General features: G+C 44.4%; 1 protein-coding gene across 4 annotated transcripts in view; it reads right to left on the reverse strand.

The window, feature by feature from the left end:
• The window catches only part of SMOX (spermine oxidase), a 93,302-nt gene that overhangs the window by 10,585 nt on the left and 55,692 nt on the right, over positions 1-27,025 (reverse strand). For 3 of the 4 annotated variants that reach the window (XM_074951905.1, XM_074951904.1, XM_074951907.1), the window contains exons 3-5: positions 21,339-21,565; positions 8,388-8,561; positions 5,027-5,726 (exon numbers count right to left, since the gene is read on the reverse strand). In XM_074951905.1, coding sequence (XP_074808006.1) covers positions 5,027-5,726; positions 8,388-8,561; positions 21,339-21,565 — 1,101 coding nt within the window. Of the gene's footprint in view, positions 1-5,026; positions 5,727-8,387; positions 8,562-21,338; positions 21,566-24,053; positions 24,168-27,025 lie in introns of those variants that run through there. The other variant, XM_074951906.1, reaches the window with a different exon arrangement.

A 27,025-nucleotide genomic window follows, 5' to 3' on the forward strand; every position in this document is an offset into this window, starting at 1 on the left:
AGAAAAAGAAGCTCAGCAGTTTTGAATAGGAGGAACAATGGCAATCAAGATTATTTCTAAGATTTGGAAAGCATCATCATGCAGAACTAAGAAAACTTGTTGTTAAGAGGAGAGCCTTCTCTGGTCTTTATGGAAGGTTGGAGCTGACCTGCTGTAAATAGTAAGGACAGCGATTTCAATTCAATGTATGTGGATGTTTTAAAGGTACCACTGCACTCTTGTTTATAATCTCAGTGGAGGCTGGGATGGGAACAAGAGGAGAAGGGTGGAATGCAGTGGAGTGGAGTTCAGACTGGATTAACCTCGCAATTCGAAGGTCCCGAGGATGGAAAATTGAGCCTTGTAAGCATTTTTCCCCTAGTCTAAACAGATGGAGGTGGGAAATAAATAATGAGTTGCTCAGGCTACACTGGGCCCCAAGCAGGATCTTTGTCTTGCTTGTGCTTAAGGCAGTTTTGGCTGCAGATGGAGTCGAAGAGAGAAGAAGGAAGTGGTGATGATAACACCGCATTTCAGGGAGGCAATGTAGCTTTAAATCCCTATTTAATGGCATAGTATTTTCCAGTACCACACATGACTGTTCTTAATGCTGTGCATGGTGAGAAATGTTTCTTGCCATGTGAACTTTCAGACTGCTGAGCAAAAGGTCATAGATTTCTCTTAAAGTTAAAGAGTAGCAGCCGTGTTAGTCTGTATCCGCAAAAAGAAAAGGAGGACTTGTGGCACCTTAGAGACTAACAAATTTATTTGAGCATAAGCTTTCGTGAGCTACAGCTCACTTCATCGGATGCATCCGAAAGTGTATGCTCAAATAAACTTGTTAGCCTCTAAGGTGCCACAAGTCCTCCTTTTCTTCTTAAAGTTACCACATGAATTTAATCTACTGCCAGAAATGGCTCTGAGGTATCCTGGTGGCTCAACCAGCAACAGACCACTGGCCAAGAGAATGTGCTGCAGTACTTGCAAAATAAAGCAACTAAGTCATCAGTTAACTTCTGTCCTGTTATGGTCACTAACAAGTCCCACTTATTATTAGAGTTAATAGCTATTGATTTACATCGGAGTGGGTATCAAGATTTAGGTCCCAATTCAACTCCTGTTGATGAATGTGTGTGCAAGCACGTAATGGCACTGGAGCTGAAGCTTGATGACTGGAGGGATAAGTATTGACAGAGGAAGTCTAGGCCAATATTTATCTTGAGGAATAATAAATCCTGACCATCAGTAAAATTGCAAGTCAAAATCTGTATTGTTAAATACATTCTGAATGTCTTCCCGGGAAGTGTTGGAGAAGGTCTCCAGCCAGGGATTTAAAAAGAGAAAAGAGTAACAGCTATCCTTTTCCGCTAAATAGTCTATTATATGAATGGTGAGAGGGTACTCCATGATGTAGAAAACTAAAGAGGAGACATGGGGCAAAATCCTAGTCTGAATGAAGTCCAGAGGAGTTTTGCCATGGACTTCAATGAGGCCAGGATTTCACCCCTGGTCTCTACCCCAGGAGTTTAGACTCTGTGTCTACATGTTCAAGAGAGGCTACATGCACAAGAAGCTATTATTTGCCTCTTGAATGGCAGCAAACAATTGGCAAGTACTCATCAGCATAGCTGATCCAACTATCATTGCCCAAAATCTCAGTATTGTTCATAGCCAAGAGACAGGTAAGAGAACTTTGCTAACTTGTCATCTTCCTTTAGCTAAGCTGTAAACCATGATTGGCTGGTATGCACAGCAGAAACCTGACGGTTCATACCATGTGAAAACACAAAATATGTTCAAATGTCTTGGGGTCAATAGAACAGGGAGACATGATGGAAGTTAATCAGAAAGCAAGGTTTGGATAGCATGGGATGGATGTGTGGATACGAATATGTCAATAATAAGAGAGAAGCTTCTGGAAGCATAGAAGGATTTCTCATCTTTGATAGCACCTCTTTTTAAAAAAAATTATAATCCAGTATGGAGTAGTCCTTAAAACCGAAAATCCTTGGACCAAGACAGTACAAAGCTTTGGTCTTCATTTCTGCAAAGATTCCAAGACTAGAAGGGACCACTGTGATAATCTAGTCTGATCTCTTGTATAACAAGGCCATGGAATTTCCCCCAGAAAATTTCTAGAGCAGAGCTTTTAGAAAAACATCCAATCTTGATTTAAAAATTGCCAGTGATGGAGAATCCACCACCTCCCTTGGTAAATTGTTCCAGTGGTTAATTACCCTCACCGTTAAAAATTTAAGCCTCATTTCCCCTCTGAAGTTGCCTACCTTCATCTTCTAGTCATTGGATCATGTTATACCTTTGTTTGCTAGACGGAAGACGCATTATCAAATATTTTTCCCCAAGTAGCTACTTATAGACTGTAATCAAGACATCCCTTAACCTTCTGGGAGGAGTGGTAGATATGCTGGAGGGTAGGGATAGGATACAGAGGGACCTAGACAAATTAGAGGATTGGGCCAAAAGAAATCTGATGTGGTTCAACAAAGACAAATGCAGAGTCCTGCCCTTAGGATGGAAGAATCCCATGCACCGCTACAGACTAGGGACCGAGTGGCTACGCAGCAGTTCTGCAGAAAAGGACCTAGGGGTTACAGTGGACGAGAAGCTGGATATGAGTCAACAGTGTGCCCTTGTTGCCAAGAAGACCAATGGCATTTTGGGATGTATAAGTAGGAGCACTGCCAGCAGATCAAGGGACGTGATCATTCCCCTTTATTCGACATTGGTGAGGCCTCATCTGGAGTACTGTGTCCAGTTTTGGGCCCCACACTACAAGAAGGATGTGGAAAAGTTGGAAAACATCCAGCAGAGGGCAACAAAAATGATTAGGGGACTGGAGCACATGATTTATGGGGAGAGGCTGAGGGAACTGGAATTATTTAGTCTGCAGAAGAGAAGAATGAGGGGGGATTTGATAGCTGCTTTCAACTACCTGAAAGGGGGTTCCAAAGAGGATGGCTCTAGACTGTTCTCAGTGGTAGCAGATGACAGAACAAGGAGTAATGGTCTCAAGTTGCAGTGGGGGAGGTTTAGGTTGGATATTAGGAAAAACTTTTTTACTAGGAGGGTGGTGAAGCACTGGAATGAGTTACCTAGGCAGGTGGTGGAATCTCCTTCCTTAGAAGTTTTTAAGGTCAGGCTTGACAAAGCCCTGGCTGGGATAATTTAGTTGGGGATTGGTCCTGCTTTGAGCAGGGGGTTGGACTAGATGACCTCCTGAGGTCCCTTCCAACCCTGATATTCTGTGATTCTCTTTGTTAAGCTAAGCAGGTTGAGCTCCCTGAGTTTATCACTGTAAGGCATGTTTTCTAATCCTTTAATCTTTTGCATGGCTCTTCTCTGAAACCTCTCCCATTTATCAACATTATTCCTCAACTGTGGACACAAGAACTGGATACAGTATTCCAGCAGTGGTTGCATCAGTGCCAAACAGAGAGGTAAAATAACCTCTCTACTTGAGATTCCCCTGTTTATACATCCTAGGATCACATTAACCCTTTAGACCACAGCATCACCCAGGGAGTCCAAGTTCAGCTGATTATCCACCGTGGCCCCCGAATCTTTTTCAGAGTCACTGCTTCCTGAAATAAAATCCCCCATGGGGGATTTTATGGCTTGCATTCTTTATTCCTAGAGGCATATGTTTACATTTAACTGTATTGAAATACATATTGTTTGGTTGTGCCCAGCTTACCAAGCAATCCACATCACTCTATATAACAGGGATTGGCAACCTTTGGCATGTGGCCTGTCAGGGAAATTCGCTGGCGGGCCAGGACTGTTTGTTTACCTGCAGCATCTGCAGGTTTGGCCGATCGCAGCTCCTACTGGCCGTGGTTCGCCATTCCAGACCAATGGGGGCTGCAGGAAGTGGCGCGGGCCGAGGGATGTGCTGGCCATCACTTCCCGCAGCCAACATTGGCCTGGAACGGTGAACCGTGGTCAGTGGAAGCTGTGCTCGGCCAAACCTGAGGATGCTTCAGGTAAATAAACTGTCCCTGCCCGGAAGCGGATTTCCCTGATGGGCCGCGTGCCAAAGGTTGCTGATCCCTGCTATATAACAATGAGCTGAGCTCTTCATTATTTACCAGTCCCCAAATTTTTGTGCCATCTGAAAACTTTATCAGTGATGATTTTGTTTTCTTCCAGGTCACTGATAAAAATGTTAAATAGCATCAGGCCAAGAACTGATCCCTGGGCATCCCCACTAGAAACACACTGACTCGGTGATGATTTGCATAATTATACAGCACCTTTCCTCTGAGGACCTCACGGAGCTTTTCAGCATGAATGAACTACACCTCACAAACATAGCCCTTCCCTCAGTTAAGCTAGACAGGTAAAGCAGAAATGACAAATAGACTTGTTACAGCCTGAATTTTTAAACGGTCACTAATTTGGGGTGCCTTCATTTTTGGGTGCTCCCTGATCCTCACTGCTGTAAACTACTGGCACCTAACATTGAACTGAAGTGTGCTCAGAGCCTCCGAAAAAGTGAGGCCCCGGGTGGCTCATTTTTGAAAATTTAGTCCCATGTGACTTACACGTGCAGTGAGTGGAAGTCAGAGACAGAATCCAAATGTCAGACTCTCAGCTGGTCTCAACTGGTGTAACTCCATTGTCTTTAATGGAGCTATGCTGATTTACACCAGCTGAGGATCTGGCCCCGGGAATCCTGACTGTCAGTGCGTCGCTGTAACTGTTAAAGCTGATAAAATGATATTGGAGATTTTTTTAAAAAGCATTTGGAGTCTGATTGCACTCAACCCACCATTTGATGTAGTGTGCTCCAGTTCTTCATCATCATCTCTATATAAATGAGTCTCAAAACACACTCAAGCCTTTAGAGCAGTGGCACTTGGATAAGTCCATAGAGTGCGTCTCTGCAGCAGATGCTTCTAAAGCATTTGCACATCCTTTCAAAAGGAACAAAAAGCCAAGGAGCTACTGACTACTTCACTGCATTTCCTTCCTCTCGGTCCCCCCTTCCTTCTCCACCAACAAAAGGAACGAGAGCATTGCTGACCTGTAAATTTACGCAGCATCTCAGTGCACGTCTCTGCCACAGTTTCATCGTCGTACTTCTCCATGATCAAAGCCTCCTCCCCGCAGATCCAGCCACTCAGCACATAGCCATACCGCTCCGGTGGGTAGAGGACATCAAAGCTGCAGATCTTCTTGTACCACAACTCCTCAGGGTAAGTCAAACTCTCACTCTCCGCCTCATCCTCCCAGACGAACTGGATGCTGTTGCATTCAGGACTCCAGAAGGGCTCTTCAAACTCCAGGAAGATTTTGTCGGTGGTGCTAATGCCCAGTTTCTGAATGGCCATCACCTTCTCCTCAGGCAGGCCAGGGTGGAACATGCTCTCATGGTACTTCTTCAGGACCCCCAGCGATACGGTCACAATGACATGGTCGGCGAGGATGAACTCGCAATCCTCGCACTCCACAAGGACATGGTAGCCCTGGTCCTCCTCGGGGCGGTCGCTGTTGTGGTCGGCCACACGCTCAATCTCCTTGCTGACCGATTGGTTCCAGTGGATGCACTTGACCGGCTTGCGGAGCTGGATGACCGACTCTGGTATGGAATGGGCCAGGATCTCCACAATCTTGATAAAGCCACAAGGAATGACATGATGGGCCCCAGGGATTTCAGTCCATTCTCCGAATTCGCTGAGCGAGACCTCGTCCATGCTATGGGAGCTGCTCTCACAGCTCTCCACCTAGTGAAAGCAACACAAAACCATGGTACAGACAGAATAGTGCAAGTTAATGGCAGAGACAGGAATAGAACCCAGGAGTCCTGAGTCCCAGTTCCTTGCAGTAGGCCACACTGACGTTTACCGATATGGCACCGGAGAACCAAAGAGCTAGACAAAACAGATCACTTGTTATACTGTCTACCAACTCTCTCTCTCTCTCTCTCTCTCTCTCTCTAAGGACCAACTGAGTGTGTTCTGCTATAGTACTCTGATGCCCCAGCATGGCTGTATGGGTTACAGCACTGTTGGGAAGTTCAAATCTTCTGCATGATGTTGGACCAAGGCCCTGGCCACTTTCGATCACGTAAAAATCCCATTGAACTTTTCTGCTAGAGAAGGGGTGGGGTGCTGAACACGGATCAGCTATGACGTGCTGCTCAAACTGAGGCTGATGCCATGCTTATTTAAACACTTTTTTCACTAGCCGATGTTGACAGAGATTCCCATTCCATAAGGAGACATTAGTAGAACAAAAGGGTTTCAAAGCCACCCCCTCGGAGGTAGATCTCAGCATGCCATAAACATTAGCATTCAACTAGCTAATGATCTGCAGCTGAGAGGACGTGTTCCAGTGACCATGTGGGAAGGGAAGACATGGTGAGGTTGGGAGGATCAATCTTATGTGTACTTTGATTAGCAAAGCCTAGAGAGTTTGGGGACCCCCATCAAAACTGGTAAGCACAGCTATTGCTAGCATTGATCCCCGTTTCAGGGCAGGATGTTAGGCCTGCCTTTTGTTGTCAGTTTCCAGTGGTGCCTGGGGAATGGTGGCCCTATATCCTTCCCACCTTCTCTTTCTCGGTTTCTAATTTCTGGATCTGATCTCCACATCTGTGACCGTTTTCGCCAACGTTTAATGTAGTTATGAAAATTACAATTATCCATCTCACCTTTTAGCCTATTACCTAGGCTTTTCAAGTGTAGTTTATAAGCCTGGCAGACCCAGCCTCCTCTCAGCATGCGGCATCCACACACTGTGCTTTGCATTCCTAGTTACTGCAAGACACCATCTGCATGCTCAGGTGGACTGGGATGCCAGACACACAGTCAGTGCTAAGCACTTTACAGGCAGAGAGGATATGGTAAGTGCCTTGAAGAAAATACAGCCTGTGGCCCTGCGCCTGCTAAGTGCCATCAGTGGGCTTTGCACAGGCATGGAGGCACCAGTGTGGGTTCAGCTGCAAGATCTAAGCCTAAAAAGTTAAACATGCCTTTTCCCTAAGTACATGTCACCTGCAGCAAGTGCTGCCCAACTCCCACTCGGAGTCTGCCCTAATTTTATAATCCATCCTGAAAGACCCAAAGAGCGTTGACAACTTTCAGGGATATAGTAATACAGTAAATGTTTATATCATTTATATTGGGAATTTGTCCTTTTTTGTATTTAATTTACTGTACACTACTTCGAACGACAAGCGCTTTATCTATCCTAAAGTTTTCCATGGGCGCCACCTCATCGATGTAATATCTGAACGCCTATCAACTCAATTAGACTGGCAGAATGAGGTCCCTAATGGACTTTAAAGTCTCTGCTCTTCTCCTTTCCCTGGTTATGGGACAATCTGCAGTCTGGGGCTAGAGCATAGGTAGCAGTTGTATAAGTCGTTCTGGCTATGGTGGAAACATTTTGTCAAATCTAAATAAATAAAAGCAAGTTATTACAATGATTCCGCACCAAAATTACAGAAGGAATCTTGGGGAGGCAAAATGCAACTATCCAGATTAGAATTTGGCCAAGACACCAGAGTTAACACCCATTTTCTTACCAGAAAGGCCCTGGGTTCTTTAATGACCACAAGTGGCTATTACTGATTCAATAATGACTCAGAGGGAAGAGTGTCACAGCAGCTGTCAGACTCCCTGTGTGACCTTAGGCCTCCCTTTGCCTCAGTTTCCCATATGTAAACTGTGGATATGTATACTTACCTACTGCGCCAGAGTGTTGTGCGTGTGGCATCCCTGCCTTTCTTCATAAGCCTTTAATTCACATTACAATTTCAAAGCACAAAAACTGCCCGATTATTATTAACGTTTATTCTGTGTTAAGTGCTTGGTGCTGCACAAGTCCCAGCCTCAAGATAGAATACATAGAAGACAGGATCTACCTGGCAAGTAGCGTGGAGGTACTAATGAACACAGTTTACCTTTTTTCTTTGATTCTCTCTCCCCTTTCAAATGAATGTTAAGATGCTCTGGGATTTATTTTGCAGGGACTGCCCCAACAGCATTGTGTTATCAGAGTCAATTTTCCTGGTTTCCAAGCTCTGGAGAAAGGCAAAAGGGGATAAAGGACACACTGCCTGCAGCACACGGTCCAAGGTATGGGGCAAGAAGGTACCCATTTCTAAATGGAGTTGGCATTAGGCTGTCTTTGGCTGGTAAGTGGCAGGATAGAGGATTTAATGTTATAACACCACACAGAAGAATTTAACTGAACTGATGAGACATCTCAGAACTTGCCAGCCCATTGTGGAGATGTCCAGCTTATGAGAAAAATGTAATATATGAACCAGAAATATCCCAGCTGCAAAGACAACTAATATAAGTAATTCCCTAGTGATGGGATGTAAGTCTTAGCCAGGTTTCTAATGTCCCATGATTGAGCTGCCTTTTTAAACATACCTTAAGATATTGCTGGATCATGGCTAGTTTTAGCCTCCTGGTGGTCTCCGAGTCATCTGGATCGGCTTTCACGCGTTTGCGCACCACATCCCGTGTGAAGACGCCCACACTATTCTGGCTCTCAGCATTGACTGGTTTTCCACGTTGAAAGAACTCCTGAGTCAGGTTATAGACCTGCCAGAGACAGGACCGAAAGAGGGAGAGAGTCACTCACAGTAAGTAGCTCGAGTGTGCAGAATCCAAGCCCTGAGCAGTGTGCGTACTCCTCTTCGCCCAGGATCGGTATGCTCAAGCCACCCCACTGTGAGGGGGAACAAATTCCACAGCTGGAGGCTCAAGCCTAAAAGTTACCAGAGGGCTTTAGGAATTTATTTTGTCACATTTTGGCCTTCACAAGATGCACCCACAGCTCCACCAGTCAGCAGAAGATAGGAAACCAGAGGGTCAAAGACAAATTGGAAGAACTCTAGCTACCGGAGAACATTTTAGGCAGGTCATTTCGGAACACACTATGTCTGTCAGTCCTCCCAAAATATGGGAGTTTCACCATTACCTTCCACTGGAGGAAGGGACAGAGCTTCTTGTGCAATCATGGCACCCTCAAGTGGCTAAATCCTGCTATTCAAGCTACAGTACCAATATTGCTACTGTGTCTGTGGCCCAGTTGCCCTCTAATGGTTGCAGACCAGAGAGCACCTATGCCCGAATACTAGTTCTGTACAGGCAGGGTTGAAGTTTGGATTTTTGTTAGGGTGCGAATAGAGTTGGAGAATGTTTGGTTTGGGGAAATGGCTTCTTTTGTAGGGAGAGTGACTGGGTTTGCTATTTCTGATTTTGTGTTTCTCAGACTGTCACAACCTGGCCCTGTCACATGCTTTGGATGGACACTGGTCTGCTGTGAGTGGATCCATCCACTCAATCCCACACGCTTCTAAGTCCCCTGGGTCCGGACAGTGACTGGTCACCATACCTAGCTATGGGGGTCTCAGGCATGCTCTTGGTTGTAGACCCCATGTCTGACACCCTCCTTAGGCAGTGCTTACCACTATAAAGGCAGGTTTTCTAATCCTTTAATCATTCTCATGGCTCTTCTCTGAACCCTCTCCAATGTAGCAACATCCTTCCTGAATTGTGAGCACCTGAATTGGACACAGGATTCCAGCTCTGGTCGCACCAGTGCCAAATAGAGGTAAAATAACTTCTCAACTCCTACTCAAAATTCCCATTTATGCATCCAAAGGCTGCATTAGCCTTTTTGGCCACTATATTTCACTGTTCAGCATGTCCCATGTTCAGATGATTATCCACAACCCCCAAATCTCTGTCAGAGTCACAGTGTCCCCGGATAAAATCCCCCATCCTGAAAACATGGCCTACATTCTTTGTTCCTAGATGTATACATTTACATTTAGCTGTATTAAAACGCATTTTGTTTGCTTCTGCCCAACTTACCAAGCAATTCAGATCGCTCTATAATGATGACCCATGCTCTTCATCATTTACCAATCCCCGCATTTTTTGTGTCATCTGCAAACTCTATCAGTGATGATTTTACGTCTTCTTCCAGGTCACTGATAAAAATGTTAAATAGCGTAGGGCCAAGAACTGATCTCTGCAGGACCCCCCTAGAAACACACCTGTTTGACGACGATTCCCCATTTATAGTTACATTTTGAGACCTATCAGTTAGCCAGCTTTTAATCCATTTAATGTGTTCCATGTCAATTTAATAACTTTCTAATTTTTTCATCAAAATGTCATGCAGTACCAAGTCAAATGCATTACAGGAATCTAAGTACATTACTTCAGCACTATCACCTTTATCGACCAACCCTGTAATCTCATCAAAATATATCAAGTTAGAATTCTTTTTTTGGAGAAGGTTTTTCATATAACGAGATGACCCAACAAGTTGTGTCATTGTTACTGTTGGTGAGGAGGGAGCTGTTATTAAACACAACCATCACCACCAACCACTTGTGCGCGTCTGGAATAATCAAGCCTTTTGTTTGGTTTCAGAATAGCAACCGTGTTAGTCTGTATCCGCAAAAAGAACCTTGTGGCACCTTAGAGACTAACAAATTTATCTGAGCATAAGCTTTGGTGAGCTACAGCTCACTTCAACGGATGCATAGAATGGAACATATAGTAAGAAGAGATATATATTGTGACAGGGTCAGGCCAGATGGCTACAGGAGAGTGATAGAAGGCAGATATATTAGCCCCAGGTTAAGTAGGTCCCTTTTCCCTGGGTATGGTAACAGGGAAGGTTCCAGAACAATCAGGAACTTCCTGGAAACAATTAAGGCAGACAGGCTGATTAGAACACCTGCAGCCAATCAAGAAGCTGCTAGAATCAATTAAGGCAGGCTAATCAGGGCACCCGGGTTTAAAAAGGAGCTCACTTCAGTTTGTGATGCGCGTGCGAGGAGCTGGGAGCAAGAGGCGCAAGGAGCTGGGAGTGAGAAGGAGTACTACTGGAAGACTGAGGTGTACAAGCATTCTCAGTCACCAGGAGGGAGGTCCTGTGGTGAGAATAAAGAAGGTGTTGGGAGGAGGCCATGGGGAAGTAGCCCAGGGAGTTGTAGCTGTCACGCAGCTGTTACAGGAGCCACTGTAGACAGCTGCAATCCACAGGGCCCTGGGCTGGAACCCGGAGTAAAGGCTGGGCCCGGGTTCCCCCCATCCCTCCATCCCCGCAACTCCCTACTTGATACGGGAGGAGTGGACCTGGACTGTGCGTTCCACCAGAGGGGAAGGTCTCTGGCCTGTTCCCCGATCCACTAGGTGGATCAGCAGAAACTGCGGGGATTGTTCTTCTTCCTTTTCTCCATGCTGGCCAGTGGTGAAGCTAACTGAATGAATGGCAGATTTGAGCCACGAAAGTGGCCAAACTGCGGGCTGCCGTGAACCTCTGAGGTGGGCAAATCTGCCAATAAGCGCAGGACCCACCAAGACAGAGGAGGAGCTTTGTCACAATAATACATACCACATTTTCATGTTCTCTGTATGTGTATATATATATATATATATATCTTCTTACTATATGTTCCATTCTATATATCCGATGAAGTGAGCTGTAGCCCACGAAAGCTTATGCTCTAATAAATTTGTTAGCCTCTAAGGTGCCACAAGTACTCCTTTTCTTTTGTTTGGATGATTCCAAGAACTGCTTAACTGTGATTCATGGTACTTCATATCAAAGGAAAAGCTTACCAGAACAAAGACAGGCAGGAAAGCCCTAAAGATAAATCACAGAAGTACAACCAATCCCAGGAATAACTTATTTGTCTTGAATCTGTGCCACCTTCTCATTTATCTAGCACAGGGGTGGGCAAACTTTTTGGTCCGAGGGCCACATCTGGGTGGGGAAATTGTATGCAGGGCTGGGGCAGGGGGTTGGGGTGCAGGAGGGAGTGTGGGGTGTGGGAAGGGGTGCAGCGTGCAGGAACAGGCTCAGGGCAAGGTATTGGGGCAGAGGAGGGGTGCAGAGTGTATGGGGGGCTCAGGGAAGGGGGTTGGGGTGCAGGACGGGGCTCAGGGCAGGGGTGCAGGAGGGATGTGGGGTGCAGCAGGGGACTCAGGTCAGGGGGTTGGGGTGCAGGAGGGGTGCGGCAGGCGGCTCAGGGCAGGGAATTGGGGTGCAGGAAGGGTGCAGAGTGCAGCAGGAGGCTCAGGGCAGGGAATTGGGGTGCAGGAGGGGTGCGGGGTGCAGCAGAGGGCTCAGGGCAGGGAATTGGGGTGCAGGAGGGATGCGAGGTGCAGGCAGGGGGCTCAGGGCAGGGAATTGGAGGGCGGGGTGCAGGAGGGGTTTGGGCTCTGGCCCGGCGCCGCTTACCTAAAGCGGCTCCGGGGTGGCAGCAGCGCACACCAGGGCCATGGCAGGCTCCCTGCCTGCCTGCCCTGGCCCCACGCCGCTCCGGGAAGCAGCCGGACCACCTCCCTGCGTGGCCCCTGGGGGAGGGGGAGGCACAGGGCTCCGCGCACTGACCTTGCCATGCCTCCAGGTACCTTTCCCGAAGCTCCCTTTGGCCGCGGTTCCCCATTCCCGACCAATGGGAGCTGCGGGGGGTGGTGCCTGGTGGTGCAACATACAGAGCCCTCTGCCTTCCCCTCCCCCCCGGCCAGAGGGACGTAGTGCCGGCCGCTTCTGAGAGCAGCGCCTGCGGCACCATGGGAAGCGATCCAGCCTGCGGGCCGTAGTTTGCCCACCCCTGATCTAGCACCACAGGGAAGCACAGTGCTTTATAAGCAGAGAGTCAAGATCTCTGGTTGAAGATTTTTTCCCATCTAAGGTATTTGGATTAAAACTACTGACCTCTCTGACACAACTGGATATTCATGATTTCAGCATACCAGGGTTGAGGAGTAATTATGGAAAATGGTTAAAACTAATTGCCCCCTGCACCTTCCATATAGCTGCAATTCCCAGCCAGAAGAGAGGTGGGAGGATCCTGGCACGCCCATCCCTGTGGCTTGTAATAAGAAGCTGCAGGGGCCACTGCTAGGCCCCGTGTCCCATCCCAGTCCCTCGGTGCACTACAAAGGTCTGGCTGCCAGTGAGCAGCGTGAGACACAAAACACAAGCCAGTGGTTGCAGAGGGAGAGAAAGGATCTGTTGGCCTCGAAACTCAGAGGTCTGCTGTCACGTGACCAGACTTACAGACAACTGGCTTTTGGAGTTTTCCAGCGCCCAGGGATTCAGTATCTACCTAGATAAGGAAGGACGGACATTTGCCATGTATTTTCCTTGAGACCCTGGCAGTTGTTAATGCAGGAGTTGCTGTATGGCCTTTTTCCAGGCACAGGATGGCTCACCTGAAACTTTAGTTCAGGCTATTTGTGCAGTAATTCAGCTGCTAAAAACATGTAAGAAAAAACAGATGAGTTTGGCAAAATGGCAATCGGCATTGGGGACTATGATATGAAACTGATCTTTTACGTCTCAGGTAAAGTCGGGGGAAGGGGGCTGGATGTTTCCTTTCTGCCTCTGTGTACTGCCCCCCGTTGGGCAGGTTGGTTTGAAGTTTTATTTAATAAACATGGACAGAGAGAAAGGAGACAGGAAGTGAACTGGGGCCGGGGGCAGAGAAAAAAAATGAAGGAGCAGTACCAGAAAAAACCAAACCATAGAAAAAGAAATGATGAGAAGGGAAGAAACACAGAATAGAATCAGGAAACCGGTAGAAAACAGGAAAAGAGAAGGGACCTGGGGTACTGATTGCGGCACATAGCTGTCTCAAAGCACAGGGATTTCAAAACAAGAGAGGTTGGGAGTCCCTAGCAGTGGAGGGGGGGGAATGGTCTCTCTCCCCCGCCCCCACATCAGAAGTATTGTGGAATTTCAACACACAGCAGTTCATGGGCCTACACTGCGGCACAGATTTGAGGTCTAACCACTTCCAACAAGTACTGCTCAAAGCTGCCGCAGACCTTGTCTCGGCATAATTTCATAAGCTGATTGCAGACGATAAGCAGATAACACATTCACAAGACAAGAAAAGCTGTACTAAAGTCCAGTTACCCCTTGGCCCAGAGACTAAATTAGCCATAGGCATGTTTTCATTGTCCATTGTAGTATTCACTGGGCACCAGAGGAAAGAAGAGAAAAACGTATTTCTCCCTCAGTGGGGAAAACACCAAATGAGTTTTTTTTCCTTAAGTATGTGATCCAGCTGGTCAGACAACAGGAAAGTATCATCATCAGTATTTGTTATGGTAGCACCAAGGAGCCCCAGGCACGGGCCTGCACTGCTAAATGATTTTGTGAATGGCAGCTCATTCAGCAGCAACATGCAAAGAAGCGAGATTGCAAATGCCAAGAGAATCTTACAATGAAGTATCTTTTAATAATGTAGCGAGTATTGACTGAGTTTAGGATTGAACACGCTTCCTAAACCTACTTGTGGAAAGGGATATTTATGCTTCTAAGGATGGAAAGAATGTGCGTGCACACACACACACACACACACAAAAACGGAAGTGTATCCTTTATATATATACACACAGAGCTAAATCTGTTGTAAGTGACCATACCAAGGTCAAACCAAGACTGTGAGCTTCATGAAAATTTCTAATAAAGGGGAGACAGAACTGTATTCATCCCTTTGGAGATACCTTGAGGCTGTCTCTGGAGACAAAAACCTGAGAACAACTATAACATCAACGAGTTTACAAGACTCCATTTAAAGTTACTGGGAAATGGCATTTTTGAAATACAGGACATAGACAAGCACCTAATTTTATGTTTGCTACCACATAGCTACCAAAGCATACCCAAGAGACTCCAAGCAAGGTTTATTTCAAAGAGCTTGGCAAGATGTAATGCACAGGACCGTGTACAAGATTCTACTGATTTTCTTTACATTTAGAAAGCAAATGTCCGCAGGGTCCGACAGCACCAGGCCAATTAGCAAAAACTCCAAAGTCAAATATTAACGTCATCTTACCCCTTCCACCAAGGGGCAGCTCTAAATACAGACGGTAACACACCAGCAAACAGGGCAGAGTGGAGAATTGGCCAAACTCTTCTCTGAGGCTGAGAAGAACAAATGGGTCCTGTTGCGTGCCCCAAATCAGCCGATCTGGGTTATTTCAGACTAGGAACAGAAGGGCATTCCAGAGCCTTGCGCCTGCCAACAGCCCCTTCTCTATTAGAGTGAGAGAGGCAGGGCATCAGCATCTCCACTCATCGCAACTTTGGCTGCGTCCCACAGGGAAAGAGGCAGTCACTCTGGGAGACCAGATGTTGAAGAGCGAATTTTATAAATTATTCAGTGCTGAATTAGGAAGGCCAGGATGGCACATCTCAATCCAAAAGTTTCCTAAGGATTGTCGGAACTCACCTCAAGAACTCTTTCTAACTCGGTTTTAAAACTAAGGGCTTGATTTATACCACTGTCTCATGTCAGTCATATGCTAGTGTAACCCCAGTACAAACCAGGCTCTCGGTATCTAGTGGGCCAGGCAAATGGTAGTGCGATAGACTATGATGCAGGGGACCACAGCTTAGTCCTGAGCTGGCATAAAGCCCAGCAGAGGGTGGGAGCCTGAGGGGAAGAGAACTTAGTCATTCTCCAGCTACCTCCTTCACCCACCAACCGTCCACCACACAGGGGAATGCTGACTGACTCTGAGGCCATTAACTATAGTAACCAGAAAAAGGGTCACTGAGGTGGGGCTGATTGTGCTATGTTTTCACTGCACAAGATAGGCGTGTTTTGAAACTGAAGATGGGGCACTTAGGCACTATGGTACTTACATTATTATTGTTAATAGTGTAAAATCCTACAGAGACAAGGCCCTGTTGTTTTTACCTTGAGGTAGCTAATCAAGGTCAACACTACACCACCCCATCACCCAGGGTTTACCTTGCCTAGCTCCATCAAGGTGGAAACTACCTGTGCCTTGCCTCTTCCAGAATTTTAATCAATATAAAACACACCTTTTCCAGCAATGAACACCACATCCTGGGAGATGAATGAAGTTAAAAGGGGTAAAAGTGGGACACTAAGCCAGAAAGGGTTAAGCAACTTGCAGGCTAAATGACCCAAATTCTACCTTTAAAGACATATTAGGAAAGTATGTAAATGGTAATTAGGGATATTCCTTGTAAATAGCTAGCAAAGCCATGTTAGATAGACAAGAGCTTTGAAATGTAGACTTGTATTGTTAAAGAATTGGGAAAAGATAGTGACTGTAGTAGTCTATGTTTACCTTTATCTTGTTAGATACTAACAGTGTAATCAGACGGCTCCTGTCTGTCACTATGTTTCATTGATTCAAAGATCAAAAGGGAATATTAACATTTAGATGAACTGTGAATGTGGTAATATCATTGTCTTCATTTCTCTTTGAAAGTATGTAATAAACTACTTGTAAATGGCAGGAGATGGGCAGTTGCCTTATGCTGATCCATGTAGCTGATTATCCGTGATGCTGAGGAAATAGGAGTTCTACTTCAAAGCCACAATGCTTCACCTATTATTCACCTGCTGTCAAGAGGCTGCAAGAGAATTATAAAAGGAACTCTTGGGCCCTGATCCTGTTATCTCAGATCTGCTTAAGCTTCTTCAGGGGAAGTTTGAGTCGCAAGACTGAGGTCCCCAGCTCCAGTCAGGATCACCCTGATATTGGACCTTGGGCGGTAACCTACGGAACTTATGCTGAGAAAACCTTTTGCAACTCTAAAGCTCACCATCTCTATTATGAAACTGACCTAAGAACTCTATTCATACCAGTATGTATAACGATATTTTAACCTACACTCTGTTTTCTTTTTAAATAAATCTTAGTTTAGTTCATAAGAATTGGCTGTAAGCGTGTATTTGGATAAGATCTAAAATATTCATTGACCTGGTGGGATATGTGTCTGATCCTTTGGGATTGGTAGAACTTTTTACACGGTGAATAAGATTTTCAGTAATCCTCATTAGATTTGATTTGGCTGTCTGGGTGGGAGCCCAAGACTGGATTGTTTTAAGGGAATTGTGTTTGGTGCTTCTGGGTAATCAGTAAGGTATTCAGAGGGGTAGCCATGTTAGTCTGTATCAGCAAAAACAGAAAGGAGTCCTTGTGGCACCTTAGAGACTAACAAATTTATTTGGGCATAAGCTTTCATTCTCAAACATTCTTAAAACTACAATACCCACCTGGGAAAGTGAAGAAACAGACTGACAGAGCAGAAGGGTACCCAGAAGTCACCTACTACAGGACAGGCCCAACAAAGAAATTAACAGAATGCCACTAGCCATCACCTACAGCCCCCAACTAAAACCTCTCCAGCGCATCATCAAGGATCTACAACCTATCCTGGAGGACAATCCCTCACTCTGACAGACCTTGGGAGACAGGCCAGTCCTCACTTACAGACAGCCCCCCAACCTGAAGCAAATACTCACCAGCAGCTACACACCACACAACAGAAACGCTAACCCAGGAACCAATCCCTGCAACAAACCCAGTTGCCAACTCTGTCCACATATCTATTCAAGGGACACCATCATAGGCCCTAACCACATCAGCCACACCATCAGGGGCTCGTTAACCTGCACATCTACCAATGTGATATATGCCATCATGTGCCAGCAATGCCCCTCTGCCATGTACATTGGCCAAACCGGACAGGCTCTACTTAAAAGAATAAATGGACACAAATCAGACATCAAGAATTGTAATATTCAAAAACCAGTAGGAGAGCACTTCAATCTCCCTGGACACTCAATAACAGACTTAAAAGTGGCCATTCTTCAACAAAAAAACTTAAAAAACAGACTCCAACGAGAAACTCTGCAGAACTGGAATTTATTTGCAAACTTGACACCATCAAATTAAGCCTGAATAAAGACTGGGAGTGGCTGGGTGACTACAAAAAGTTAATTTCCCTCTTTTGATATTCACCCTTCTTCTCAACTGTTGAGAATGGGCTACATCCATCCTGACTGAATTGGCCTTGTTAGCATTGACCCCCCACTTGGTAAGGCAACTCCCGTCTTTTCACGTGCTGTATATTTATACCTGCCTACTGTATTTTCCACTCCATGCATCTGATGAAGTGGGTTATAGCCCACGAAAGCTTATGCCCAAATAAATGTGTTAGTCTCTAAGGTGCCACAAGGACTCCTCGTTGTTTTTTCAGTAAGGTATTGTAGAAGCTGTTTTATTGCTGGCTGGTAAAGCTAAGTATTAGAATAACCACCAGTTTTGGGAATCATCTTCCCTATTCTTTGCAGTTTTCCCTGATTAAGCAATCTCAGTGTGGCCCCCCTGAAACTCCGATCACAGTGGGGGACTTTCAGGGCTCAGAAAGTGGCCTGGAGATCACCCTGTGTGGGAAAGGTATGTCAGGACCCAGGAGATGACCCTGAGGGAAAGCTAAATATGTCACGTGCATCCAGTTTTCAGATTCGCCTTATTTGCCACTGATTTAGTGCAATGGTTATTTGCTCAGAGTGGTTTTAGGGATGTTGTAAAATGTCCCAACATACAATCCCACCAACGAATAAAGACAAGATACAAACTGAAGCAGGCTGCCCACTTTTCATTCCCCCTCCCCTTTAATTATAAATGTGGCACAAGAACCTGCAAATCATCCAGAGCAGTAAAACCATATGGCACCAACACAACCAAAAATATAAAAGCTACAAGTAATGCAACATGCTAACTCAGTCTGTGTGTAAAGAGAAACACATTCTCGTCTGTGCATTATGCAAGAGTAAAGGGTCCTGAAGCCACACACACATACTACACACTTTCCTATTTACTTCATCCATCAGCAAGTGTGTTTGCACATATGGTTTCTTTTGCAATTTAGGTTTTCAAGAGTTCATAATAACTTCTGTTATTTTTGTTCCCAAAAATAGAGAGAGAGGAGAAACACAGGACTCGCCATAGCCGACCAGTACGATCATCCACCTAATCCAGCATCCACCTTTGAGAGCAGCCAGCACCAGAAGCTTCAAAGATGAGTGTGAACTCTCCCATTATGGGCAACAATGATGCAACACGGGTATGGAGAAAGTTACTTCTTAGTCCCAGACAACTGAGGGTTGGTTTATGTCTTAAAGTAAGAGTGCTGAGATCCCTTATAAATTTTTATCCCAGCACATGTAATAGCAGATGTGTTTACTACCCATATAAATGTCAAATCCTTTTCTGACTCTTAGCTCTTGGCCACAAGGTGATCTTGTGGTAGTAACAAGCTATTTATGCCTTGCATAAGAAAAGATCAACTTGAAGTTTGTTGCTTTCTAGTTTTGCTGGCAGGCCCCTTGTTCTTGTATTATGGGAAAGGGTAACCCCAAGTGCAAAACTGACTTTTCTTCAGCATTCACTTTGTATCCCTCTGTAAACTTGTATTAGTCTTCTCTCTAAACTGTAAAAAGAAAAGGAGGACTTGTGGCACCTTAGAGGCTAACAAATTTATTTGAGCATAAGCTTTCGTGAGCTACAGCTCACTTCATCACAAAAGCTTATGCTCAAATAAATTTGTTAGTTTCTAAGGTGCCACCTGTTCTTTTTGCGAATACAGACTAACATGGCTGCTACTCTAAACCTCTCACCTCTTTTTGTTCGCTTCTCATAACAGGTCATTCTAGGCCTCTAGTGATTTTCATTCCTCTTTGCTATACACTTCCTATATTTCTATATCTTTGAAATAGGATGATCAGAACTGAAACCAGTATCCAGAGCAATGGCAGGCCGTTTGCTTATATAATGTCATTCATTGCAGCATTTCCAGTGTTATTCCCTCTCTCTCTTTTTTGATCTGGACCAGCATTTTATTTGCTTTTTTGATCACTGCTGCACTCTGAACTGAGGTTTCCCCTGAGCTCATCTCTTTTTTCTGAGGGGCTACTGTTAATTTTAGAACCTAGTAATAAGTAAAAGCAGCTCAATCTATTCCTGCCAAAGTGTATCACCCTGCACTTGTCCAAGTGGGATTTCATCTGCCGCTGTGTTGCCCAATTGCCTATCTTAACTAGACCCCTTGGATGTTCCCCACAATCCTATTAACCCAATTAATTATAGGCCATGTATTCATTAGCCCTAGTCATGGCATAATGCTAAACTTCTTTCTATGTTGAAAATCAGCATTTCCACTGTGTCTCTCATTCATGATAGCACTTTACCTCTCCCCCCATGACTATTGTTTCCTTAATGGCCTCTGGTGAAGGATTTTACCAATGTCGGTTTGAATATCCATGTACATATTTTTAAATATATATTATACGATGTCCGGCTGATCCCAGAGTGTGACATTATAAAAAAGATTTACCCAAACAAGTGTTGGTGAAGTTCAGATCCAGTTGCAAACTTTGAAGGCTCTACAAATGGTTACAACTTGGCAAGGATGATTCCCCACCCTCCACCCCCATTTTATGTAACCCACTCTGAGAGCATTTTGATTGGGGAAATTTTATATTGGCCCCTCATCCAAATATAATTAGAAATAGAGGAAACCAATCAGGAGAATACTTAGAGTGAAACCTGGCAAGCTGTTTTAGCATTGTTTAAGTCTAAGTCTTGGTATTATAAAAGTAAAAAAGTAATGCCATTTTACATCTGTTCAACCATTAATTATCAGGGATCACATTCACCCTGAGCAGAAGCAGGCATCACTCCACTAGAATCAGTGGAATGGTACCCATTTACACCAAAGTGAGACTAACCCTACCTATCTAGGAAACCGAAGATCGCTTTTTCCTTGGGTATTTGCTTAGGACACGTTTCATTACTGAACCTGTATTTCCACTTTTATTCTGCCATTTTCCATTTATTAATGTTTTTAGTGCTTTCATTTCTATTTTTCCTTGGTCTGGAGTCTCTATCATGAGCTTAGGCACTGTTTTACATAGATCTTTGGAGAAAATCATTTAAGATAGAGGAATGAACATTACAAGTAGCTTCCAAACCGTAAAAATGAAAGCTCTCTCCAAAAGAGAAATGATATTTAACCCTTGTAACATTTGTCACAGCACCTGTGATGAAACTGAGCTTGTAATTCATATCAGGATGAATGTCATAACTTACACGGCACAGTGTAGTAGTTATAATGTCAATAATAATGTCTCACTGCCACATCTTTTAGTTGGGTCTTCCTAAGTTATTATGTTCTGCCTCGTTTGGGCCCCTTCCTTATTATTAGCTATGTGGCAAGTCTACAGCTATTGATTAAATTATCCCACAATATTTGCTAGAAGGGATCAGAACTAATGATAAGGCAGGACAGAAGGGGCATTCTTCTAGGGTGTGATTTGGTTCCAGGAGCTCCGTCACATTAACCGGTGATGGAATTAAGCAGAAAGCACCATACTGGTTTTAAAAAATCCAAAACTTATTTTAAGTAGAGAAACTGAAGGCATTAAAATTTTTTTCTACTGTCTCAGCACTGACAAGTGTCTAGTGGTTTTCAGACCAATGTACAACTGGAGGGGACTGCTAAATACCAACCTCGTTGTATAAATCACTGAATTCTTCAACCACATCTTTTGGAATCCTCTGCCCATTGTTGGTAAGGTGATAAGCCACCCCATTCTTGGAGTAAAGACTGATACGGCCAACGCTTCTCTCACCATCAGTAGTCTCTTCAAGTAAGCCATTGTCTTCTGCTAGATGATAGACTGGGTTTCCATTTGAACCATGGATCCACGTAGCTCCCAGTTCAAAAGTGGCGTTCTCTAGGGGGGAACAATCCAATTAGACCAATACGATGAACTCGTTTAAAAAGAGATGTTGTATGTCACACCCCAGTCTACACGTGAAGAGCAGTAAATAGAGCACAAATAGGACATTTACCCAATGATGCCACATCACCAAAAAAACAACACTGAAGAACTGAAGAAAGAAAAGGAGTACTAGTGGCACCTTAGAGACTAACAAATTTATTTGAGCATAAGCTTTCGTGAGCTACAGCTCACTTCATCGGAAGCTTATGCTCAAATAAATTGGTTAGTCTCTAAGGTGCCACAAGTACTCCTTTTCTTTTTGCGAATACAGACTAACACGGCCGCTACTCTGAAACCTGAAGAATTGAAGAAGTGCTTTCACTTAAGGACAAGCTTAAGTGTCATACTAATGTTTGTTTATCCTAGGTCTCTGCACAACAAGTGTCATACAGTGCTACAAAAGGGGATCAATCACAAGAAGGGTGCTCCCTAAAGAGATTCCAAGGTATGCAGCAGCAATGGTCTCTAATAGTTCAAGAACAATGCAGAAGCCCTAACTCCAGGTCCTAATCTATGATTGTCACTAGCTCAACAGGTGCCACTTAGCCTCTCTATTTCATCCTTCCCACCTATAAAATAGGGATACTATTCGTTTACCTACCACAAGGATGCTAGAAGGACCTCTGTACAGTGCTTTATATCTTCAAAAGAGCTATGTGAGTATTTTATATATCCTGGTATCAGATTCTGAGCAGTGTAACAGCAGAATTCAATGGTGTCTGCCCTACGAACATCATTAGAATTTAGTGCACCAGAGGGTGTATTGATCTCTCTTGCTCAGAAAGTGTGAGGGGTTAGGGGACGAAAAGAGGAGTTGGCTATCTGTACTGTACAACTGCAAACAGAATATAAATGAATACTTACATAAATATTGAAGAAGTGGTAGGGAAAGAATAAGAGCATCGGTAGGCCACCCAAAGCCTTCAAACATCAAATTTAGTCTGAGGGAAGGGGAGGGAAGGTGATTGTTATTCAAGTACAGGGCAAAAAGGCATCTGTTCCACTAAAGCAGAGGAATGCAGGAAAGACTGAGACTGTCCTGTAATGGCAGCCTGAGGCTGCTTACTTTAGCATGCAGGAAAGTTTTCTTCTGCAATTAAAAATGTGTGTTGTTTGCTACCTGCATATCCATAAGGTAAAATTAGATCATATTTTATTATTTGTGCCTTTGAAAGATTTCTTTAAAAAGATGCACTGTCACATTAAAAAATATCATTTATTTTTCACTACCTATGCTGTTTGTTTGCTTTTTGCATTTCTCAGTTTGGACAATGCAAACTAATTGGTCAGTTACATGGTTCTCTTTAGTCTAGGTCTCATCAGTTTTGCACTCAGAGTCTCATGTATTAGCCCAATTCTGTAAAATTTAAGCTGATAACAACACAGGGGGATATTTATTAGGTTAAAAAGAAACACTATTTCTAGAGGATTTTATCTTAATTTATGGGATTATTTCTTATTACAATTAGGGTTTGTAAAAGCTCACTTGTACAAACACAAAAATTTGGACTAAATTTGACCCAACACTGTCCCTTTAATATCATGCTCAACCCCATGCAATGCAGCATGTCCTGTAGTTTCCGTGGACATTTTATTAGGAATTAGCAGGTTAGCTACTAGCCTAGATGTTTTCACTCTCAATAACTTCCTACTGAAGAAGATAAGAATCGTGCAATTGATTACACCAGGGGTTCTCAAACATCACTGCACCGCAACCCCCTTCTGACAACAAAAATTACTACACAACTCCAGGACAGGGAACTGAAGCCTGAGCTCGCCCGAGCCCCACTGTCCCAGGTGGGGTTCAGGGGCAAAGCCAAAGCCCAGCCCCACTGGGAGCCCTCCCAACGCTGGGAGGTTGGATGGGGCAGGAGTCCCGGGGGGGCGGGGGTGGGCAACGACCCCCTCGTGGGGTGAGGAGGGAACCCATTGTTAAGATTTTGGCAGCTCATCACTGGTCGCGACCCACTTTGGGGTCCCCACCCACAGTTTGAGAACAGCTGGATTACACCATCACATAGTGCTTAACATGTAAATTCAGTCACAATGCCATTCCAAAAAGAAAAGGAGTACTTGTGGCACCTTAGAGTTAGTCTCTAAGGTGCCACAAGTCCTCCTTTTCTTTTTGCGAATACAGACTAACACGGCTGCTACTCTGAAAAATGCCATTCCAAGTATGCTAACATTTACAGTGGGTTCACTGTTAGAAGTGATGCTATCAAGTTGTACAAATGAGTCACTATTTCAAAGCAAATCCCCAGACATTTGGTTTTCCAAGCCAAGAATAATTTCAAAAGGGAATAAAGTGCCAGTGGAAGTTATCCGTCAAGGCCCTGAATGTGCAAAGACTTACATGGGCACATAAAGCATGTGCTCAAGTCTTTGCAAAATCAGGGCCTAAATGTGTTAATGTTTAAGGCATTGCAACGTCTGAACATACCCATAGATCATGCAGTCTGGTGGAAATGATTCAGTCCAGCAGTCAATGGTACAGTGCTCATAAATATTTCAGGTTTGAAGTGACAGTGATCTTATTACCTGGGATCTTCATACAAACCATAGCATACAAGATTATGAGCTGGAATAGTATATAAAACATGTAGGTCAGTCTGTGGTCCCCATTCCACTAGTATGAATTGGCATTAATACTGACTTCCAAATAGAATCTTGCTCTTTTTCTTTCAATCATCAGCATTTTTTAAAGTAGCACAAAATACTAGCATATTCTTCTTTATTTTTACCCAAATTTTACTGTCACAGCACAAACAAAAAAGGAAAAGCCATTTCCCTTCATTTTCTCCTGTGAAGAGGCGTTGTGAGGAATGTAATTAAATACTGTACAGGGAAACTAAAAATAGTCTAGCTCACCTGTATATTTAGAAACTCATTAACTGACATTACTCAAAGCAGATAAGCCAGTTATTTCCTGAAGTAAGTGGCATGATAAATTCTTTAAAAGTGTGAAGTTAATCATATTCTTTTACACAGATACTCCATTTAGTTCCAGGGCCCTTCAGGGCTTGAAAAATCAAGTAGTTCCAATACCAATCTCATTTGAATAAGGCCTTGTCTACACTACAGGGAAAAACCGATCTAAGCGACACAATTTGAGTTACGTGACTAGCATAACTCAAGTCGCTGTGTAGCTTATACCTACTTACTGCGGGGTCCATACTATGGGATGTTGACAGGAAACGCTTTCCCTTACTCGATTCCCCTTACTCTTCTCGATCTGGTGGAGTACAGGAGTCGACGGGAGAGCGATCTGCAGTTGATTTAGCAGGTCTTCACTAGACCTGCTAAATCAACTGCTGATGCACTGATGGCCGAGCATCGATCCCCTGGTAAGTGTAGACAAGTCCTTAGTAAGCGAATAGTATACAGTCCTCATAAAATAGGTCTGCTGCTCCCATTAACATACATATTTAGTTATAATATGTATTTCCCATGCACCACTGTGATGCAGCACCTGGCTGTTACTATGATTGTTGCAATATGTATATCAGACCAATGCAGAAGCCGTATATATATAATCAAAGCAGAACACTCCACCTCTTCTTTGTTATTGCCCTGAGTGGAATTCTGAAAAACTTGTCTATGTTGAGTTGCAACTAACTCCATGAGTGGTCTCATTGGAACTGCAGCTACTAAGTAAGGGTATCTGAATTTAGACCTTAAGTAACTGTCTTCAAGGGTATGTCTTCACTGCAGATTACCTGAGTTATCAGCACCCGGATCTAGGCACACAGCTTAGCCTAGCCCAGGTGCAAGCAAACCCACTGCAAAGCCTGTGTCCTAACTGGTGCTATGCTCCCCGGCATGTGTCACTAGGACTTCGGGGGCATATCCCATGTGTGCTGCAGAAAGCTGAGCTGCTCTGATTCTTTCCCAATGGACTTATGGAAAAACTTGTCTGTGCTTCAGAGAACATGAGGGGAATTGTGGGAAGGCACTGGAGGACTATCAGCAATTGAATGGTTTAGCTTGCATCCTCATTGTCAAATGGGTGGGCTACCCGCTCAAGTGAAAGTGGTACTCAAGTTCTAGCCTATACCTCCAGTCAGGCCAGCTAGCCCAGGTTTAAAGCACTACCAACCTCGGATGAGAGGGCTTTGTGTGTGGACACGAGGGGGGTTAGGGGCAACACTAAAGAAAACACTGAGTTACATCTGCAGTGAAGACATACCCCAAGGAAGAGATCACTAGGCCAAGCCTGCGCTTTGTCATTGAGGAGGAGGGGCTGCATATAAAGGCCTTGCAAGCTGACCTAATAGGAGGAAAACTTGAGCTCCTCCTGATCACCAGTAGCAAAGAATTCAACAGCCAAGAACCCTCCACCAGGAACAATATGCCCTCAAATACAGAGGGCCAGATCACCAGCTGGTACACACAGGCGTGACTCCAGTGAAGTCAAACCTAAACCAGTTTATACCAGCTAAGGATGTGGCTTTGAATATTTAAACCATGAGGAATGTTTTCAAACAGACTGGAGATCCGGAGATGAAAGGCCCTCTGAGCCAGAATCTGCCAGCCTTGCTCCTGTACAGAAGCAAAGGGGATACTCACAGGTGCATCTACATTAGACAAGAAGGTACATTCTGTGCTACCAGTAGGTAAATGAACCTCGTGGGTCTTATGGAATCACCTCCCTAATGCCAACTAACTAGTTTAATTTTTGACCAGGTTCTCTGTATTCATTAACTTGGGCCTCTAGCTGGTCTTCTTTCACTTTATTTAGCCCGGCCTTACGTCACTTACTGAATTTTACTCTATAAACTCACCACAGTAAATAAACATGAGTGCCTGTGACCTTTCAGAAGGGAAATGAATGAAAAGGCTATTTGACAAATCTAAACTCTGGAGTCTGAATAGGGCACTTCAAATGCTGGCGAGACTTGGCACAGAGATTAGAATGGGAAATGTGTCATTTACTCCCTGTGGGCTGTGTCCAAGATATCCTTGATCATGCATGTGAGTGGAGGGGAGTGTTAAAGGTTTGGAATATTAAAGGGCCAATATTTTCCCTGTGGAATTTTTTGTACTGTACTAATATAGGGCCTAATTTTGCCTTCCCTGTTCACTATGTTACTCTGTGGCCTTGCCTTCTCTAGGAAGAAAAGGGTGTTCTTGCCTCATGTTAGCTAACACATGGTAACTAACACAAGGAAAAATCCTAGTGAAGACAGGCAATTTGGAGCCTAAGGTTTACTTCAACTAGCTAATACACGTTATACTCCTGGGGGCATTTTGCACCAAAAAATTAAAAATTCTGCGCAAGATATTTTAAAATTCGGCAAAATTCTGCAAATTTTATTTGTTGAATAAATGTGGAGGCTCCAGCATGGCATTGGGAAGCACAGGCCACTGGCTGCACGAATGTGGGAGACCATCCTGCAGCACCCCCACCCCTGG

This window comes from Natator depressus, chromosome 4, assembly GCF_965152275.1.
Source record: "Natator depressus isolate rNatDep1 chromosome 4, rNatDep2.hap1, whole genome shotgun sequence".
Classification (NCBI taxonomy): domain Eukaryota; kingdom Metazoa; phylum Chordata; order Testudines; family Cheloniidae; genus Natator; species Natator depressus.